Genomic DNA, 22846 nt, shown 5'->3' on the forward strand with positions numbered 1-22846 from the left:
GAATGCAGCTCCTGAAACATTACCATAAACATTATTATTTTCTGTCAACACTATGCATGTCACATGAGAGGAATGCAGCTCCTGAAACATTACCATAAACATTATTATTTTCTGTCAACACTATGCATGTCACATGAGAGGAATGCAGCTCCTGAAACATTACCATAAACATTATTATTTTCTATCAACACTATGCATGTCACATGAGAGGAATGCAGCTCATGAAACATTACCATAAACATTATTATTTTCTATCAACACTATGCATGTCACATGAGAGGAATGCAGCTCCTGAAACATTACCATAAACATTATTATTATCTGTCAACACTATGCATGTCACATGAGAGGAATGCAGCTCCTGAAACATTACCATAAACATTATTATTTTCTATCAACATTATGCATGTCACATGAGAGGAATACAGCTCCTGAAACATTACCAAAAACATTATTATTTTCTGTCAACACTATGCATGTCACATGAGAGGAATACAGCTCCTGAAACATTACCATAAACATTATTATTTTCTATCAACACTATGCATGTCACATGAGAGGAATACAGCTCCTGAAACATTATCAAAAACATTATTATTTTCTGTCAACACTATGCATGTCACATGAGAGGTATACAGCTGCTAAAACTTTACTGAAAACATCATTAAAAATTTACCCAGATAAACATTTCTTAAAGGCAGAGTGTGGATATTATGTCAAATGCAGGAAATTGTAACCTATAAATTCTAGTCCCTTTGTCATTTTTATGCCCAGATAGTTATGTTTGAGGTTAGTCATCAAGTCATCTCTGTTAGCCATCAAGCACAACATATGCAAGTTAGAAAAAATAATGCAGATGCAAGAGAGAGACAATGTTTTGAAAAAGGATCACACATAATGTTGTGATTGCACAGCAAATGAATTTTTTTATTGTAGCAAACCAGTTAGCAGAAACATTATTTGTTGAAATAGAATTAAACATGTATAAATTTCTTTGTATTTTGCACTAAATCAGTATGTATTGTTTGTAGCATCTAGTGCCAATTTATGTCAAATACAGGTTCCACTGTATTTTATTTCTACTACAAATGATGAATCATCATTTTCAGTGAGGACTTTGTAAATTATACAATATTTCTGTGTGTATTTTTTTCACAACTTACAGTTTAAATTTCCAGGTGCAGTTGGGTATAGTATATTCTCTGGAAATGCAGAAGGGAAATTTGGTCTAAGTCGCAGCACTGGAGATCTTGAGATCATTGAATTATTGGATTACGAGACCACCAGTTCTTACACACTAGTTGTATATGCAGTGGATAAAGGTGCTTCCCCTCATACAGCTAGTGCTACAGTTAGCGTAACTATTACAAATGAAAATGACAACAGTCCATCCTGTTCTGCAGCTCTGTATGTGGGAACAGTCTCAGAGCATGCTGTAATTGGTACATCTGTTGTTGCACTGACATGTTCTGATAATGATGCTGGAACAACATTGACATATGTAATAACTGATGGGGATATAAGTAATCAGTTTATTATGAATGGGATACAGGTTCAAACTCAGAATTCACTTGATGCAGAGGTTAAGTCCAGCTATTCACTTACAGTTCAGGTGAGTGATGGAACTCTGAAAACGAACATCACTGTGAGTGTCTCTGTGACAGACTTTAATGACAATGGGCCCACATTTAATCCTGCTGGGCCGTATGCAGTAAGTTTCAGGGAGGATAGTAACATTGGAACATTAATTTATGATCTCAATGCCACAGATGCGGATATATCTTCTGGAACATTCTACTTCTCAATTACAAATGGGAATACAGGTAATGCTTTCACAATATCAGAATCAACTGGGGTTATGCAGCTTCAGAAATCCCTCGATCGAGAAAACCTCAACAGCTACATGGTGTCAGTCAAAGTCGCTGATGGTGTTGGATCTGGAAGTTTCACATCAATGACAACACTAACTGTGACCATTACAGATGTCAATGATAATTATCCATCCTGCAATGCAATGGTATATGCAGCCTTCCTTGATGAAAATGTTGCAGTTTCAACAACAGTAGTTGTACCATCATGTTCGGATATGGATACATCAAGTCCCATATTGTTGTATTCTATAGTAGCGGGGAATCCAGGCTCAAAATTTTCTATAAACACAGCTACTGGAGAAATTCGAGTAAATGGTGTGCTAGATTATGAAACAAATACAAGTTACATATTGAGTGTCACAGTGGATGATCAAGGTAGCCCAGGATTGACTACGACTATCGAGGTGACAATCTGGGTCAATCCAATTAATGAGTTTGATCCATCTATAAGTACCAGCTACACAGCTTCAGTACCAGAGAATGCAGCCTTGGGGTACAGTGTTGTGCAGGTATCAGCTACAGACAATGATCGGGGTTCAAACCATGGGACTATCAGATATTCCATTATTGCTGGGAATAACAATGCCCTCTTTTCCATAGACTCCTCTGATGGCAAAATAAGTGTAGCAGGAAGTCTTGACAGAGAAACATCAGCCTCACATGTTTTGACCATAACAGCATGTGACAGCACAGCTGGATCGGCAGATGCACGATGTAGCACCACAACTGTTACCATCACTATTACTGATATGAATGATAACTACCCCGTTTTTAATCCCAGCACTTACAGCATCTCAGTTCTAGAGAATGCCACAGTAGGAGGGACAATTGTTCGAGTAACAGCAACAGACTCAGATGTTGGTATGGCTGGAACATCAGGTCTCCAATATTCTATAGTGGATGGTAATAGTGCCGGGAAATTTACCATGAGTAGTTCCTCTATCACACTATCGGGTGATATTGATAGCTATGTGACAGCTCAGTACCAGCTAAAGATTCAAGCCAGTGACCAAGGAACACCGAGTCTCAGTTCCTTTACTTATGTAACAATAAGTGTAATTGCTGTCAATGAGTACAGTCCCAGTTTCTCTGTCAGCGGGGATACAGTAACTGTCCCAGAAGATGAACTTATAGGTACAGCCTTGTACACATTTAATGCCACAGATCAAGATACCGGCAAGTATGGAGAGCTCCGATACAGTATCATATCTGGAAATGTTGACTCCAGCTTCCTGCTGGATGAGTTCACAGGTAAACTGCTGATCTGGTCACAGCTTGACTATGATACACATCCACAGAATTATGCACTGTTTGTGAAGGTAAAAGATAATCAGGATAATTACACAAACATTTTTTCAGCCACTTTTACGCTAACAGTTATCCTAACTGATGTAAATGATCACAGTCCAGTCTTCCACAGTGGTGGAGTGCCAACTAGTTCCTACACAATTTACTTGGATGAAAATATCAGTGTAGGATACACTGTCACCAGCTTGGTTGTAGCAAGTGATGCTGATTCGGGGGTCAACGGAAACATAATGTACACGATAGTATCTGGTGACGGAGCCTCAGTATTCTTGATTGATGTCTCCTCAGGTGTAATCACAACTAATGCAGCCATAGATTATGAGATAAAAACTCAATATTCACTCATTGTGCAAGCAGCTGACGGTGGTACACCATCTAAATCCACGTTGTGCTCCGTGTTGATCCGCATCAACGACCTTAATGACAATGCTCCTGTTTTCCAGACTTCCAATTTTGCAGTGGCTTTATCAGAGGCATCAGTTGTTGGTACCTCTGTTACTAAGGTAACAGCCACAGATGCAGACAGTAGCGCCAATAACAATAATGTTGTCCGTTACTCCTTGACATCGACTTCTTACTTCAGTATCAGTCCAGGTTCTGGTGTCATCACCACAGCAGCTGTTTTAGACAGGGAAACAATATCCAGGTAATTTGACAACATTTACATTAGGCTGTTTTGACAAGAAACATTAGACAGGTAATTGGAATACATTTACATTAGGCTGTTTAGACACGGAAACAATAGACAGGTAATTTGACAACATTTACAAAAGGATGTTTAGACAGGGAAACAATGGACAGGTAAAATTTGACAACATTTACATTAGGCTGTTTAGTCAGGGAAACAATAGACAGGCAATTTAAGATTTACATTAGGCTGTTTAGACAGGGAAACAATAGGCATGCAATTTGACATTTACTTTAGGCTGTTTAGACAGGGAAGCAATGGACAGGTTAATTTGACAACATTTACATTTGGCAAAATATTATATACTCATTCTTTTTTCTTTGTTAATTTTCTGCATGAATTTAAAAGTGGTATTTATTTAAGTTGATAATTATATGTTTTCGATGTTGTAATTTTAAAGCTACCATAGCTTGTGCTGACAAACAAAATTTTATGTCATTAAAGGGTAAAGTGTTGGTGACGCATGCAGGCCTCAAAAATAAGTATTAATTGAAAAAGATGCATAATTCTTTTTCTCCATGCATTTTACATGTAAAATAAACATGTGTATCTTTGAAAAAGTCCTAGATGATAAGAAAGTGAGTATATAATATATATGTTTCTAGGCTGGAATAGGAAAATGTGAAGTCTAAGTCACAGCATACAATATTATGTTGTCCATCTGACTATGACCCAATTTCGTTTTCATACAATAACTTCAAGTGTCCAACACCTACAGGTACAGTGGACACTTTCAGTCTCAAAAGCTCAAAGGTCAAGGTCACTATGAGCAAAAGGATGAAAATGGTTTCTGCACAATAACTCAAGTTCTCTGCCATCTGCAGTTACCAAAGTTTGCTACATGGCTAGCAGAAGGAAGAAACCCCATTAAATTTAAGGTCAAACGTCAAGGTCATGTTTATTACAAGAAGAAAAATGGTTTCTGGACAACAACTAGAGTTCTCATCATTTATAGTTATCAAACTTCATGGATGGCTTGCACTACATGTATGCAAGAACTCTATACTGATTTTTGAGTCAAAAGGTCATAGGTAGAGAGCACTGTGTGAGTGCAAGAATATTAATTCTACAAGATACACTTCAGCTAAACTTTGTGGATGGCTTGCACTTGGGTTAGGAAGAAGGCTACTGATTCAGGTCAAAATGGCAAAGTTCATGGTCACTCAGCCTGAATGAAGATCAATTGTTTCTGTATAAAACTTATAGTATTCTAAACAGATGAATCACAAATATGGATTGGTTTTTGACACTCTTATTTTTCTGAACAATTCCTATGATCATGCAGCATAGCTCGACAATTTACAAGTGAGATATGACTTTTGAATAGATAAGCAGAGATTTAACAAAGCTTTAAAGTGTTTACCTTTTTGAGACATTGCTAATAAAAGATCAAATATACTGTAGAATAATATTTATACAATGGAATTAATGTATGTCTGTTTGAGACAGTGCTAATAAAAGATCAGATATACTGTAGAATAATATGTATACAATGGAATTAATGTATGTCTGTACTTACTTACTTATATAATGTAGATTTGAGGAATACCATGAATGTACTCACAAATCTCTCTTTAAAATGTATTCATGTCGGTCATAAAAGTTGACGTCTTATTAGTAGAAGCCATCTTATACTAAGGTATACTCCAAAACATCATTAAGTGACCACAGCAGAAAGACATTAAGTGACCACAGCAGAAAGACATTAAGTGACCACAGCAGAAAGACATTAAGTGACCACAGCAGAAAGACATATACAAAATACTGTACTCGAGGTTATGACCATTTTCTCAAGTCCAAAGTGGAAGGGGGTGGGGTTTACCTGAAATGCTCATGAATTGGTCATTGTGCTGAGCCGTAACTGCTGCTCTGATCCTAGAGTGATGCTACAAACTTGCCATCACTAACCATCACTAGCACTATCACAAATTCCACTCTACCATGTTTATGAATCTACTATTGCTGTTATTAATAGTAATAATAATAATAATAATAGACACTTAATTTCATGAGGTATCTCAGTAAAATGACATACTATCATCCCCTGAATCTTCAGTGGAAAATTCCAGACTGATTGTAAACAAGTCTGAACCTAGAATGTTACAAACTCAGATGTTATGTAAACATCTTATTTACAACTTACAATCATAGACAGAAGTTAGCTATGTAAACATTTTACAAATGACCATTTTCTTAAAGTTTAGCATATAATATAGATATTGATCACAACACAAGCAATGTTGCTTTTGTCTTTAGAGGATTAATAAACATGATATTCAGTGAGAACCAGTAACAAACTTGCTTACAATCTTTACACAATTGTTTGTTCAACATTTTAACATTAGAATCAGATTTATGCAAAGTATCATCTGCATATAGATCAGTTTTTGAATGTTGTTCATATAGTGGCAAGTCATTGAATAAATAATATGAATAGTACAGGCCCTAATATAGATCCCAGTGAAACTCCTTTGTTGATCAACATCAGCTCTGATTGAAGGTTCCCTATAACAACTTGATGGCTTCTGTCAGATAGGCATGATTTAAACAATGAGAGTGATGAGTGAGTACATTTGTACTTGTAAAAATTCCATGCAAAGATATAATGGTCAGCTAAATCAAGATTTATAGTACCAACCATTCTCCATTGTCCATTGGAAGCATCAATTCATCCGTGAATTTTGTTAACGCAGACTAACATGAAATGTTCCGTCTTAATCCAGATTTGGATGTGTGAATTAAATGGTACTTTGACATGTAACCATAATGATGTCTGGAAATGTGTCTTTTAAATGGTTTGTACATGGTTGGCAGAATGGATATTGGTCCATAATTATCTGGATTTGAATTTGAGTCCTTTTTTAGTTGAGATGGGAAGGTTCCTTTAGTAATGATTTAATTATTTATGTAGGTAACAGATGGAGTAATAATATCAGCAATTTTGCTTAAGTTGAATGGACCTAGCTGATCCACTCCAATTGATGTCATAGAATTTAACTTTGTTTAGTTCAAGCACTACATCTATGCATGACATAAATTTAATTGTGAATTCATCATTTTCATGGATTTTAGATTTAATAAAATTTTGTAACTTTGCATTTTTTAAATTTGTATTTTTGATATATTGGAAGTTACGTTTATTGCATTAATGAAGTGCTCATTAAATCTGTTAGCAATATTATGGATATCATCAATATTATGGATATCATCAATTATTAGTTTGATAATCTTATGGCATATCTGTTATGCCAGAGTTTATAATTATGACAACTTTATGAAATGCGTTTTTCTCAAACTTCATTGCGAATTATATGAGATTGTTTCAGTCTTTTTTTATATGAGTATGTTCATCTAAAGCAGAATTCATAATAGTGTACAAGGTTTCAGGTGCGCATTGGGTCTTCTACATTTCTTACACAGAAGAAGTTGTTGTTTGTTAAATCAGATAAAAAGATTTTAACATTGTTTGAAGCGTCTGTTGGAGATAAGCTTACGCTTGCATCGTGTGTATCGTTGCTTTGTGTGTAATAAAATAAGAGAACTGATAAATAAGGCACCTGTACTTCAGTGATACCTTTTGATTAATATTATAGACAAGATCAATTAGTGTACTGGACGTTTCAGTGACTCTTGTATGTGAGGTAACAAGGTGAGATAGTACTCATACAATGTGATCGTGCTTAGCCGTCTTACATTCTAACTGCCTGAATAGTCTAGGTAGAAATTCCCCACTAAAATAACTTAAAGTCTTCAGGCTTAGAACCAGACTGGCAGATCAATGTGAACATGAATTATTGTCTGTAACCAAACCAATCAAGAGTCCATTTGTACATCATTATATGACACTGTCGTCATTAGCTAGTGATGCATCTTCAATGTATGTGGCTTCGGGGAGACACTATTACGGTTTCTGTTATTAATTACTACATGAGAAATGTTTTGCACAGCATCTTCTTTTGTATTACAAGAGTCATTAGATTTACAAGCCATTTTTTGGCCTGTCTACACAACCATTTTCATTGAGTGTGTGTGAAAATGGAAGACAATTACATGGATTGTAGATGGAATACAAAGCCTCCAGAACAGAATTGGAAACAACCAAGATAAAGAATTACAGCTTGCAAAATCTGAGGCAAATTCTCTCTTGCTGGGCCATAAGTTTGTATACGTTAAGCACAGCTTTTATTTTTGTCCATACCAACCGCAAAAGTTGTACTGTATTCTTTTCCCAGTGCCTGCAAACATAAGTGCTGTGTCCTTTTTCCCCCACAGCAGAAGCAATACTTTTAGCTGGCATTTTTAGGATCTTGATACAACTGCCAGTGCCTTTGAGATTTAGATAAATGTGCTTTCTCTGACAAGATTCATATTGTATACCACCGTTAAGAGTGAGGAAGGCCGACACATTATGATTGATGAAGAACAGCCCAAAGTTTTCACACATGGTCCGCAGAAACAAATTGACTATATTCACATCAGTATCTTGTCAGTCCACTACATATTCAGATTGCTGCAGTAAGCCTGGACTGAATAAAATAAACTTTCAAAGTCTTCCTCCATTTTTTCTAGTGAGTGACAACAGCTGTAATCATTTCTACTGTCAATCAACAACAATGTATGTCTCGTATGTAGCTGAATTCATTTTTATCAAAGCCTATGTAATTTTTCTAACATTTACTTAATGTCAGAGTGCATGAACATGAGTGCCTCATAAATCACAAGTTTGTATTTCATCTAGTAGCGACGTGTCAGTAAGTGATGTGTCAGTAAGCAATGTGTCAGTAAGTGACATGTCAGTAAGCGACATGTCAGTAAGGTCTTTCTGCATGAGTAACTATCTGCCTCTCGGGTTTTGTGGACTAATTGGCTTCTGATGTATTTCTCTATGGTTTTGTGGACTAATTGGCTTCTGATGTATTTCTCTATGGTTTTGTGGACTAATTGGCTTCTGATGTATTTCTCTATGGTTTTGTGGACTAATTGGCTTCTGATGTATTTCTCTATGGTTTTGTGGACTAATTGGCTTCTGATGTATTTCTCTATGGTTTTGTGGACTAATTGGCTTCTGATGTATTTCTCTATGGTTTTGTGGACTAATTGGCTTCTGATGTATTTCTCTATGGTTTTGTGGACTTGGCTTCTGATGTATTTCTCTATGGTTTTGTGGACTAATTGGCTTCTGATGTATTTCTCTATGGTTTTGTGGACTAATTGGCTTCTGATGTATTTCTCTATGGTTTTGTGGACTTGGCTTCTGATGTATTTCTCTATGGTTTTGTGCACTTGGCTTCTGATGTATTTCTCTATGGTTTTGTGCACTTGGCTTCTGATGTATTTCTCTATGGTTTTGTGGACTTGGCTTCTGATGTATTTCTCTATGGTTTTGTGCACTTGGCTTCTGATGTATTTCTCTATGGTTTTGTGGACTAATTGGCTTCTGATGTATTTCTCTATGGTTTTGTGGACTAATTGGCTTCTGATGTATTTCTCTATGGTTTTGTGGACTAATTGGCTTCTGATGTATTTCTCTATGGTTTTGTGGACTTGGCTTCTGATGTATTTCTCTATGGTTTTGTGCACTTGGCTTCTGATGTATTTCTCTATGGTTTTGTGGACTAATTGGCTTCTGATGTATTTCTCTATGGTTTTGTGGACTAATTGGCTTCTGATGTATTTCTCTATGGTTTTGTGGACTAATTGGCTTCTGATGTATTTCTCTATGGTTTTGTGGACTAATTGGCTTCTGATGTATTTCTCTATGGTTTTGTGGACTAATTGGCTTCTGATGTATTTCTCTATGGCTTTGTGGACTAATTGGCTTCTGATGTATTTCTCTATGGTTTTGTGGACTAATTGGCTTCTGATGTATTTCTCTATGGTTTTGTGGACTAATTGGCTTCTGATGTATTTCTCTATGGTTTTGTGGACTAATTGGCTTCTGATGTATTTCTCTATGGTTTTGTGGACTTGGCTTCTGATGTATTTCTCTATGGTTTTGTGCACTTGGCTTCTGATGTATTTCTCTATGGTTTTGTGCACTTGGCTTCTGATGTATTTCTCTATGGTTTTGTGGACTTGGCTTCTGATGTATTTCTCTATGGTTTTGTGCACTTGGCTTCTGATGTATTTCTCTATGGTTTTGTGGACTAATTGGCTTCTGATGTATTTCTCTATGGTTTTGTGGACTTGGCTTCTGATGTATTTCTCTATGGTTTTGTGCACTTGGCTTCTGATGTATTTCTCTATGGTTTTGTGGACTAATTGGCTTCTGATGTATTTCTCTATGGTTTTGTGGACTAATTGGCTTCTGATGTATTTCTCTATGGTTTTGTGGACTAATTGGCTTCTGATGTATTTCTCTATGGTTTTGTGGACTAATTGGCTTCTGATGTATTTCTCTATGGTTTTGTGGACTAATTGGCTTCTGATGTATTTCTCTATGGTTTTGTGGACTAATTGACTTCTGATGTATTTCTCTATGGTTTTGTGGACTTGGCTTCTGATGTATTTCTCTATGGTTCTGTGGACTAATTGGCTTCTGATGTATTTCTCTATGGTTTTGTGGACTAATTGGCTTCTGATGTATTTCTCTATGGTTTTGTGGACTAATTGGCTTCTGATGTATTTCTCTATGGTTTTGTGGACTTGGCTTCTGATATATTTCTCTATGGTTTTGTGCACTTGGCTTCTGATGTATTTCTCTATGGTTTTGTGGACTTGGCTTCTGATGTATTTCTCTATGGTTTTGTGCACTTGGCTTCTGATGTATTTCTCTATGGTTTTGTGGACTTGGCTTCTGATGTATTTCTCTATGGTTTTGTGCACTTGGCTTCTGATGTATTTCTCTATGGTTTTGTGGACTTGGCTTCTGATGTATTTCTCTATGGTTTTGTGCACTTGGCTTCTGATGTATTTCTCTATGGTTTTGTGGACTAATTGGCTTCTGATGTATTTCTCTATGGTTTTGTGGACTTGGCTTCTGATGTATTTCTCTATGGTTTTGTGCACTTGGCTTCTGATGTATTTCTCTATGGTTTTGTGCACTTGGCTTCTGATGTATTTCTCTATGGTTTTGTGCACTTGGCTTCTGATGTATTTCTCTATGGTTTTGTGCACTTGGCTTCTGATGTATTTCTCTATGGTTTTGTGGACTTGGCTTCTGATGTATTTCTCTATGGTTTTGTGGACTTGGCTTCTGATGTATTTCTCTAGGGTGAGTTTGCTGCATCCATACCTGCACCTGGAGTTTTGCTCATTGCAAGGATGTGTTTTCTGAATACAGCAACTTTATCTTTATGACTGGAACTAATGGTAGATTATATATCCTCTTTTTTGTTTCTGATTGAAGGTATAGGTATTGTATGCAGATTATATTCAGATGATGTATTGGTTCTGTTTCTATAGAATGTCAGATGTATTTCCAAATTTTTCTTCCTTATTGCAGGATTTTCTGTTGCTTAATACTCAACAGAAGATGTATTCAGTTTTGTTTGTACACAGTGTTCCTTTAAATCAGTTCTGTCTTTGATCCCAGCACATTGCTGAATTGTTTATGTAAGATTTTGATTTGACTAACTAATTATGTCATGTAGTTTGCTTCTCTCAGACTGACTGTCTGGGGTAAATGGGTGTTTGGTTGTATTATGTAAAGATCCATTGTTAATTGCTGCTCATTTGAGCTGCTTTTGTTTGCAGATCAGTGAACAAGTGTGAAGCCTAGGCTATTGGCTAACAGAGATTTGCATATATGTACAGTAATAAAGCTGTGTAACCATAGCATGTGTCCTGGACCCTGTATATGTAATTGTTGAATAATAAACTGAAACTCATTATCATTTACATATCAGCTTTGTATTTTGACCATTTTCTGATTTAAATAAATTTAATATATTGAGATATCTCTGTACAAGAGCAATGACTTTACAGATTTTCCTTCATAGTTGAAAGCTTAGTATGGCAGCCATATTGGAAGTTCATTCTTCACGATCATCAATTTCACTGTGATTGTCAGATGATTTATTAGTAGGTTAGATATTAATAATCCTTGAAATGGCATGGAAAGCTAGTGAGCTGGAAACAAAGCCGTGTGAGATATTAATAATCCTTGAAATGGCATGGAAAGCTTGTGAGCAAGAAACAAAGCCATGTGAGATATTAATAATCCTTGAAATGGCATGGAAAGCTTGTGAGCAAGAAACAAAGCCATGTAAGATATTAATAATCCTTGAAATGGCATGGAAAGCTAGTGAGCAAGAAACAAAGTCATGTGAGATAATAATCCTTGAAATGGCACGGAAAGCTAGTGAGCAGGAAAGAAAGCCATGTGAGATATTCAGCAGTAGCCATGTTACTGTTCATAGCATGGAAACAAATTCACATTAAAATTCAACATGTTGGATGAAGAACTATTTTCTGCAGTGTAGAAGATTAAAAATTATGCTTGATTTATAATATTGACTTTATAGTTCAAAATAATATTCAGTATAAAAAATATATAGAGAATGTGGCAGTCATTTTGAAAAATAACTTTGAAAGCAGGTCATTTATAACAATATTCACATATTATGAATAAATAATTGATATTCCAATAATCAATATTCTCCATAATATTATACCATATTTGTCCAAGATCAGTTTAGGTTTTGACTAACTACATGCGTATTGTATGTTTGGTCAATACGTGGTCTCAGAATAGTAGTATTTTCTTTAATCTCACACTTGTAAAATCCAAAAATTATTTTGAATAAACTCATGCATCAGACACTAAACCTGGAACAGGAGCAGTTACAAACAATAACAGCAGTTATCTTGAGTAATTCCCCATATTACTGCTACTACCATCACTAGTACTATTGCTACTTCCACTCCTACCATGATTATAAATTCACTATTATTACTTCCACTCCTACCATGATTATAAATTTACTATTGCTCCTTCCACTCCTACCATAATTATAAATTCACTATTGCTACTTGCACTCCTACCATGATTATAAATTTACTATTATTACTTGCACTCCTACCATGATTATAAATTTACTATTATTACTTGTACTCCTACCATGATTATAAATTTACTATTATTACTTGCACTCCTACCATGATCATAAATTTACTATTGCTACATCCACTCCTACCATGATTATAAATTTACTATTGCTACTTGCACTCCTACCATGATTATAAATTTACTATTGCTACATCCACTCCTACCATGATTATAAATTCACTATTGCTACTTCCACTCCTACCATGATTATAAATTTACTATTGCTACTTCCACTCCTACCATGATTATAAATTCACTATTGCTACTTCCACTCCTACCATGATTATAAATTCACTATTGCTACTTCCACTCCTACCATGATTATAAATTTACTATTGCTCCTTCAACTCCTACCATGATTATAAATTTACTATTGCTGCTTGCACTCCTACCATGATTATAAATTTACTATTGCTCCTTGCACTCCTACCATGATTATAAATTTGCTATTGCTACTTGCACTCCTACCATGATTATAAATTTACTATTGCTGCTTGCACTCCTACCATGATTATAAATTCACTATTGCTACTTCCACTCCTACCATGATTATAAATTCACTATTGCTGCTTGCACTCCTACCATGATTATAAATTCACTATTATTGCTTCCACTCCTACCATGATTATAAATTTACTATTGCTCCTTCCACTCCTACCATAATTATAAATTCACTATTGCTACTTCCACTCCTACCATGATTATAAATTCACTATTGCTACTTCCACTCCTACCATGATTATAAATTTACTATTGCTACTTCCACTCCTACCATGATTATAAATTTACTGTTGCTACTTGCACTCCTACCATGATTATAAATTTACTATTGCTACTTCCACTCCTACCATGATTATAAATTCACTATTGCTGCTTCCACTCCTACCATGATTATAAATTCACTATTATTACTTCCACTCCTACCATGATTATAAATTTACTATTGCTACTTCCACTCCTACCATGATTATAAATTTACTATTGCTACTTCCACTCCTACCATGATTATAAATTTACTATTGCTACTTCCACTCCTACCATGATTATAAATTTACTATTGCTACTTCCACTCCTACCATGATTATAAATTTACTATTGCTACTTCCACTCCTACCATGATTATAAATTTACTATTGCTACTTCCACTCCTACCATGATTATAAATTTACTATTGCTACTTGCACTCCTACCATGATTATAAATTCACTATTGCTACTTCCACTCCTACCATACCATGATTATAAATTTACTATTGCTACTTCCACTCCTACCATGATTATAAATTTACTATTGCTGCTTCCACTCCTACCATGATTATAAATTTACTATTGCTGCTTCCACTCCTACCATGATTATAAATTCACTATTGCTCCTTCCACTCCTACCATGATTATAAATTCACTATTGCTGCTTGCACTCCTACCATGATTATAAATTTACTATTGCTACTTCCACTCCTACCATGATTATAAATTCACTATTATTCCTTCCACTCCTACCATGATTATAAATTCACTATTGCTGCTTGCACTCCTACCATGATTATAAATTTACTATTGCTACTTCCACTCCTACCATGATTATAAATTTACTATTGCTGCTTCCACTCCTACCATGATTATAAATTTACTATTGCTGCTTCCACTCCTACCATGATTATAAATTTACTATTGCTACTTCCACTCCTACCATGATTATAAATTCACTATTGCTCCTTCCACTCCTACCATGATTATAAATTCACTATTGCTGCTTGCACTCCTACCATGATTATAAATTTACTACTGCTACTTCCACTCCTACCATGATTATAAATTCACTATTATTCCTTCCACTCCTACCATGATTATAAATTCACTATTGCTGCTTGCACTCCTACCATGATTATAAATTTACTATTGCTACTTCCACTCCTACCATGATTATAAATTTACTATTGCTGCTTCCACTCCTACCATGATTATAAATTCACTATTGCTGCTTGCACTCCTACCATGATTATAAATTTACTATTGCTACTTCCACTCCTACCATGATTATAAATTTACTATTGCTGCTTGCACTCCTACAATGATTATAAATTTACTATTATTATTTCCACTCCTACCATGATTATAAATTTACTGTTGCTACTTGCACTCCTACCATGATTATAAATTCACTATTGCTGCTTGCACTCCTACCATGATTATAAATTCACTATTGCTACTTTCACTCCTACCATGATTATAAATTACTATTGCTGCTAGTGCCATTATCACTACTACCACTATTACTACAATTGGTATAGTACCAACTGACAATCACTGGCACTGTCACTACCACAGCTTATACTCCTACCATGATTATAAATGATTATAAATTCACTAATACTGCTAATGCCACCTGGTCACAGACACCTGGCATATTCCCAACGATTGGTCAACTAATATAAAGAAGGGAAGCTAAGATATTACTGGACGCCTTTCTTGCCATTCTCATGTTTTTTATTAATCAATTTTAGATCTAAATCGGAAGTATTTTGTGCAGTTTGTTACTTTGATACTGCTGACCTTGCAGATCTATTTTTAGTAACACATCTGAGTCTAAAGCATTCCTTGGAACAGTTTGTAAAAATGACTTAAAATTATATTTTCTGGGCTAGACATACTTTTTAAAATTGCTTAACCATCAGGACTAGTGTATGATGAAAGTCAGTTGCCAGCAAGTAGTTTTTACTAATTGTCCCAACTAATGTCATTAACATCTCTTTATATATCCAATTTTAAATGATGCTGAAGTTTAAGAATTGTCTAAAATATGGTTTGACTTCTAGTTTACTTTTTCTCCTTTAAAAATTATTGAAAATTTTGAATAAATGAATAGATCAGTTAGTCTTTCAAGCTACAAGCACAATTTGACAGATGTAATACAATTTTAACAGTCCACAGGAATGTTTTATTTGTCCGAAGAAATCAGATTACTGATAATTCTATGATGACATTATAAATGTTAAGAAATATTGTTACTCAAGCTTAACAGTTTTAATGTGTATGAATGCAATATTTTAAAGTTTAATCCAATTCTCAATTTTGTTCTTTTAGTCATACTTTAACAGTACTAGCCATTGACCAAGGCACCAACCCCTCCTCAAAGACAGGTACAACCACAGTCACCATCCTTCTGAGTGATGTAAATGACAACAATCCTATCATCAGTGGAACATATGATAAGTCTATTGCTGAAGACACCACCATCAACACAGTGGTGTTCTACATAACGGCCACTGATGCTGACAAGGCTGAAAATGCACTCTTAACCTATACTATCACTGCAGGAAATACTAACTCAGATTTCAAGATTGACCCATCTCTTGGAATAGTCCAGATTCAAAATGTTCTTGATAGAGAGATGACTGACACATACTATCTAGTAGTGACTGTTTCCGATAATGGAGCAACACCCAGAAGTGCGACAACGACTGCTACTGTTACCATACTCGATGTAAATGATAATAATCCCATGTTCACCGCTACTTCTTTCACCTTCTCTGTATCGGAGAATGTTCCAATAACAACTTCAGTTGCCAGACTGACTGTGACAGATCGTGATATTAATTTGAATGGTGCCTTTACATTATCTATTCCTATCTTTTGGAAGGGTACAGCATCCCACTTTACAATCCATTCCACCACCGGTGTAATTAGCACAGCAGGTTCTTTAGATAGAGAAGCTTTAGCTGAATATCAGTTTTTAGTCAGAGCCGTTGATGGAGGTACACCGAGGTTATCAAGTGAGGCTAATGTGACGATCACAATCAGTGATTATAATGATAATCCCCCCATCTTTGGAAATGCTACATACACTGGATCATCCGTTGAAAACCAGCCTGTTGACACAAGTATTTTGACAGTGGTTGTAACCGATGCAGATATTGGCATAAATGCAGCCATCACCCTCAACATCGATACTTCCACACCAAATGGGGTTACAGCAAGTCAGTATCTTAAGGTGAATTCCATGACTTTTGTGATTTCGGTCAAGCAAGTAATTGATAGAGAGACAGTATCAAGTTTTAGTTTCAACTTGATTGCTACCGATGGTGGTACACCAACTATGTCGGCCACTACATCCATTAGAATCAGAATCTTGGACGTGAATGACAATAACCCTATATTCTCCTCAACATTCTACAATTCTGAAATTGCCTACAATGATGGTTGCCAGTTCACCATCACCACGGTAACAGCTACAGATGCTGATGAGGGGGCCAATGCTGAAGTGAGCTATTACTTTACACAGAACAACTACCCAACCCTGTTTTCATTGGATGGTAACACAGGTAAAGCCATTATACATAGACAGCCTTGCTGCTTAGATCTGTGACAAATTATCTTAACTTTATCTTGAAACTTGTCAATGAATTTGAAGGATCTTTGTTAGCCTCATGATTTTCAAGATAAACGCAAGAATTTAATTGTCCTATCTAATTCCCATGTGTGCATGTACACATAACATAGCCCTACTGTGCCTACACTGTTTTTAACACACTGTTCCTACGTGTGCATGTACACATAACATAGCCGTACTGTGCCTACACTGTTTTTAACACACTGGAAGACAAATTGTTTGTGGATACTGGTATGAATGTTGGAATCAATTTGTTGATATTCATGAGTGTGTTATTTTGGGCTAGAAGGAGGAATTGTTCCACTTTGGTTGAGTCCAGGCAGCCAGTCTAACACTTACTGTATCCCTCAGAATGTGTCAAGTCCCCATGTCCAAATCATTATAAGGGGAACAAAGTACTGAAAATATTCCCAAGACAAATCTTTGTATTACACTAAAACAATGACATTTGGATTCAAAACACAAATGAAGCTAATCTTATGTTATTGCATCCTTTTCTAGTTCCAAAGAAAATATTGAATATTTTTAACTGATTTTTTTAATGGACACCTGCTAAAACATTAAACAATATCACTTGTGTTCAACAGAAAGCAATATCATTTCCTGAGATAAAAATGATTATTGAATTAGACATTTTGCTTTTGAGTGAAATAACAAAGCTGACAGGTGTGATTTGGTCCAGTGTACAAAAATTCCAGTAATTTTATTTGCATGCAATTTTTTTAGAAAGTGCCTCATCATAACATTTACCAATTTATTTTTTTTTGCTGTCTTATTACTTTTTGAAAAAGTCAGTTATGGACAAAATCTTACAAATATAAATTTGTCATGCTTCATGTAGAACTTTATTAAAATTCCATTTCACTGGTAAAATTTACTCCAACTGAGCTTTCAAAATGTATCATTAAAATTAAGAATTAAGATTGTACAAGATATCCCAGTGCATTACCTCCCTTTTCTAAGGCTCAGTTTGCTGTTATGTGTGATAACATTCCAGAACAAGCTGACCAGCCATTAATATAGAAGTGTACTGACTACACTGTCATTTCTAATAAAGATGAAAGATTGTTTGATGTATATAATCACAATTAATATAGAATTGTACTGACTACACAGTCATTTCTAATAAAGATGAAAGATTGTGGGAAATAATTACACAGAGCTTTCTGAGTCGACACCACTGTTCATTTTAATTGTTTTATATGCATATTATAAAGAAACAAGCCATCATAAATACTTCCAAACATTGGAAAAAGGAGCTAGATTATTTAGACAAACACTGAGGGAAAATGAATGAGTGGCAATCAAGCGATTAAAAGTGTGGCCAGTTGAAGAGAATGTTCCTTTGCTGGACTTCTGTCCAACTTCTTGGTCATCCAATTAGATCTGTGAAGATTGATCTCTTTTCGTAGTTTTTCAGTTTCTCTGACATACTGAAAGCCACAAATTTTAAATGTAATGATATAAAATACATTCCACTTTTTGCACATTCTTTTTGGGGCCATGTATGTTCAATTTTTGACTTGTCACTGTGCTAGAGAATGTGATGGTCTCTATCATATGTTGACTGGTTTGCCAATAGAAGGCCCAAATATGTCAGTATGGCCTTGGCTTGCGAATAGTATTAACGTCCTTCTGTCTAAAATTGTCTCCAAGGTTTTTGGTGTGCAGTACACTACTACTAGTTATTTTATACTAACTACCCACAACTGGAGTTCTGAAACCAGGAAAGCAAAAGGAATCCTATTTAATATGCCATTTACGAACACTGAGACCAAACAGCTTAAACTCAAGAAAACTCTAAACAGGCCCCCACATTTAATAAAATCAAAATCTGTTTAGAGCCATTATTTGTCAATTTAATAATTTGTTCATTTAGTTATTATTCCTTCATTATTTTTGGTTTTGTTGGTATTATTATGATTATATTATTGTGTTTTACAGTGAATTATCTGGGATATAATCAATGGTTACACCAATTTACATTCAGAAAATAAATAGCACTATATATTGCGCCAATAACAAATAGGTTGCACTTTTATCATTAGTTGTTTGTTGCTGTTGGTTGTTGTTGTTGTATATATATATATACGTACACACAAACACACAATACTATTGCCTTGCTTACTTCAGGGATGAGTCTCCTAGTTCAAGCTCATAAGTCTAAACTCCAATTGGATAGAACATTAAAAAATAGAGAGATCCCAGAAGCAGTCTTATGGCTGATGTGGGATATTTACTTTCTCCTGTGCATGTATCATGAAGATATACGGAACTTGCTCTCTGAACATTTTCTTCATTTTCATGTTTAAATACTTTTTTTCTGCAACTAATTTCCATGAAAACTGAGTGATAAGATACACAGTCCTTGCAAAGCTTGTTCATATTAGCTCTGTTGTTAGTTTAGGGGACTTCAGTGTGTCATGCTAAATTAGCAATGCTCTTTTCTTTTCTTCTCCTGTTCCATCATCGCCATGGGGACAGGGGTTGGGTTGTTATCCCATTCTTTCTCAATTCTCCTGATCGATCGTTTTGGGGATAAGGAGCTGGTATATACTCATCCAACTTGGGGAGGGGGATTTGATCATGATCTGCCCACCCCTTTCTGTGAGATATGGGGACATCCATTCCAGGGAAGCAGATCTTTCTTCCTCTTTACTGTGCCATGGATTTCAATCCCTTGGCCTCAGAGGAGTTTGTAGATCAATGTCATTTTAGTCTTCCTATAATGTTTGCAGGCAAAGGAAGTTCATCCACATCTTCTGAATAGTTGAGGGGTGAGGTCAGCACTACAGGAGGGTCACAAAGCATTTCCAAGTAAAAAGCCTGCTGTAATACCACTCTCCATGAGGAGTTAAAGGAAGAAAATACATGGCGTCCTTTGTTTTTGCAGATTCATGTGAGTTGACAGAGTATCAAGCTAAGATGGCTCATCTTCCTCCTTCCCATGTGTTGGTTCTGGTGGCAGTGAAAGAAGAGATCTGGTCAGTTGGTAAGGCAGTAAATGAAGTTTACCCCCTTCTCCTCCCAATTTTTTTCCCAAACCTTCCAGTTTGGAGGACAAGAAAATCCTCTCCAATTTGGAGAGACTCGATGTCTGCTTCATGACCAGATCTCTTTTTACTCCCTAATTTGGTAAGGGAGCTTTCTCAGAGGCTTTTGAGGAGCTGTAATTCACCAGCAAGCCTAATTGTAGCCAAAAGGGCTAATTCTTAAGATTTCATAATTCTAGGAAGGAACAACCCTTAATGTAAACAATTTGGAAATGAGAGCAATATTTTTAACTCTACAAGGGCATGTCAGTCAGGTAGGGAGTCATTCATTGTGTAATGGTCTTCTACAACATGGTTGTGACAGCATGCATTGGGTGACAAATAGGTATGAATGCTCCCTTTTCTTTGCATGGAACCTACTTTACTGGGGAGCCTCGAAAAGGACTACCCTCTGAGTTTACCATATCCCAGGCAAGAAAATATTGTGGTGGAGTCTATCCAGGAGAGGCAAGGTCATCATCACAGAATGGTTTCCACATTCATCCATGGAACAATCCCTGTTCAGACAGACAATTGGGGAGACCTTTGGTGGACTTGTTTGCAAAGAGACTGAACAACAAGCTCCCCTCTGATGTCTCCCTAGTCCCAGATCAGAGGGTCTGGGCAGTGGAACCCTTCAGTCTAAGTTGGGATCATCTTTTAGCTATGCCTTCCCACCTTTCAGAAAGATTCTGCAAGTGCCCCTCTGAATATGTCAGGATCTCTACTGCTCAGCTCATTCTGAAAGCTCATCTGTGACCCCCCATGATCATGGTACAGTTATCTTCATGTTGGTTGACCAACCCAGGACATTTCCTCAGAGCAGGGACCTGCTGTAGCATCAACAGGTAGACTCCACAACAACAAGCCACAAAATCTTTTCCTTAATGCTTGACTCATCTCAAGTGATCTATGAGGATGAGTTTCCAAGCCAACGTGCCAACTGCTTTGTCCTGGCCAGGATATTATCCACATCCAAGCTCTACAATGCAAAGTGAAGAATCTTTTGTGATTGGTGCAGTAGGAGACACATTAGTCCTAGTTGTCTCTCACTGAGCACAGTGGCAGACTTCTTCTCCTGTTCCAAGAGAGAATGCTGGCTTTCAACTATTAAGGGCTACATGGTAACCTTGTCTAACATGCTAAAGTTCTCTAAGGGTCCTGCCATTGGTTTGATCTTTCTGATTTTATCACATATTTTGAGCAGCAGAGACTTCTTACTCATTCGCTGATGCCTAGATCGAATCTTGTGCTTGTGATAGGTTTTGTCAAACTACCTTCTGAACCATTAGATGAAGCTACTTTGAAAACCTTGCCATTAAAACTGTTTTCATGAAGTCCTTAGCACCTGTGAGGAGTGAACTTCATGCTTTGCCTATTGTAACAGATTTTTTAATTTTCAAATGCAATGATGAGTCTGATTCTCTCATTATGGTGAAAAACCAGTTTCCTTGGGTATCCCCGCTCCATATTGATGTCTCAGTTGTATCTGCTGGGGATGATCAAGATAGATTTCTCTGCATTAAGGTTAGTTTTGGCCATGTCAAAAGGTTGAAGAAAGGGGTGGAAAGCATCACTGAGAGGGACAATAGAGAAAATGAGAATTCAAGCATATGGCAGTTACTGTTTCATGGGCATCATTAGAGGATGTTATGAGAGTTGCATTTTGGCAATTGCACACTACTTTCTCCTCTTTTTACCCTTAGTTTTGGGTGCACCAAACCTAATGCATTAGTTCCTTGGGCCCAATAGTTATGGCACAAAAAGTTGCCCAATCTGCTGCCAACTTATTTAGAGGACACCCCTACTATAATGGTGATTATATTATTTTATGACAGTTTTTTAAGACCATCAGCCTCATCTGAACTAGAAAAGTTAGCAAGCTTAAAGTGACAGGTAATGCAATACTGATGTATATTATAATGTCGTTTTTAGGGAGATAAAACTAATTTTAATAATGCAGTACTTAACTGTCACTATTGCAAGATTCCCTCCTCCCAGCATGCTTTGTAGTGTAGTTTAGATCCAAGTCAAAGAGGAAATGTATCCTGTATGATCCTCTGATGTGGTTGTCAGAATGGTTCTGGGTTCTCTCTGTTCTAGAATTCTAGAATATTCTATCTACTGGTAGGTTGTAATTTGTGAGCCAAGATGAGGGGACCCTTGTCCTGAAAGAGATAAGCAAATCAGTAATGACAGGTAAGTATTACATTATTAAAATTAGTTTTGCACTCCCACCCTAAAAGTCTACATTTTGTTTGATTTTCTTCTTTCAATCTACAGGTCACATCAAACTATTTGCTACAGCAACTTCAGACACTATTTATAAAGTTGACGTAGGGGCCAAAGATAACGGATCCCCACAACAGATGACCAGTACATCTGCAACAGTCCGCATTGATACATATTCCCCAAAGTCTGCCATCATCGCATTTTACCTTAGCATCAGTAAGACAATGTACACAAGTATCGACACAACCTTCCTATCACAGCTGACTGCAGTGTATCG

General features: G+C 36.2%; 1 protein-coding gene across 1 annotated transcript in view; it reads left to right on the forward strand.

The window, feature by feature from the left end:
• Positions 1-22846, forward strand: part of LOC149803935 (protocadherin Fat 4-like) — an 84627-nt gene that overhangs the window by 28015 nt on the left and 33766 nt on the right. The window contains exons 5-7 of the mRNA XM_089953746.1: positions 1179-3825; positions 16000-17237; positions 22621-22846. The exon at positions 22621-22846 is cut by the window's right edge and continues 57 nt beyond it. Of these exons, the coding sequence (XP_089809872.1) occupies positions 1179-3825; positions 16000-17237; positions 22621-22846 (4111 nt within the window). The remainder of the gene's footprint in view (positions 1-1178; positions 3826-15999; positions 17238-22620) is intronic.

Source organism: Sinohyriopsis cumingii, chromosome 3 (genome assembly GCF_028554795.1).
Source record: "Sinohyriopsis cumingii isolate HCF-2022 chromosome 3, ASM2855479v2, whole genome shotgun sequence".
Taxonomy (NCBI): domain Eukaryota; kingdom Metazoa; phylum Mollusca; class Bivalvia; order Unionida; family Unionidae; genus Sinohyriopsis; species Sinohyriopsis cumingii.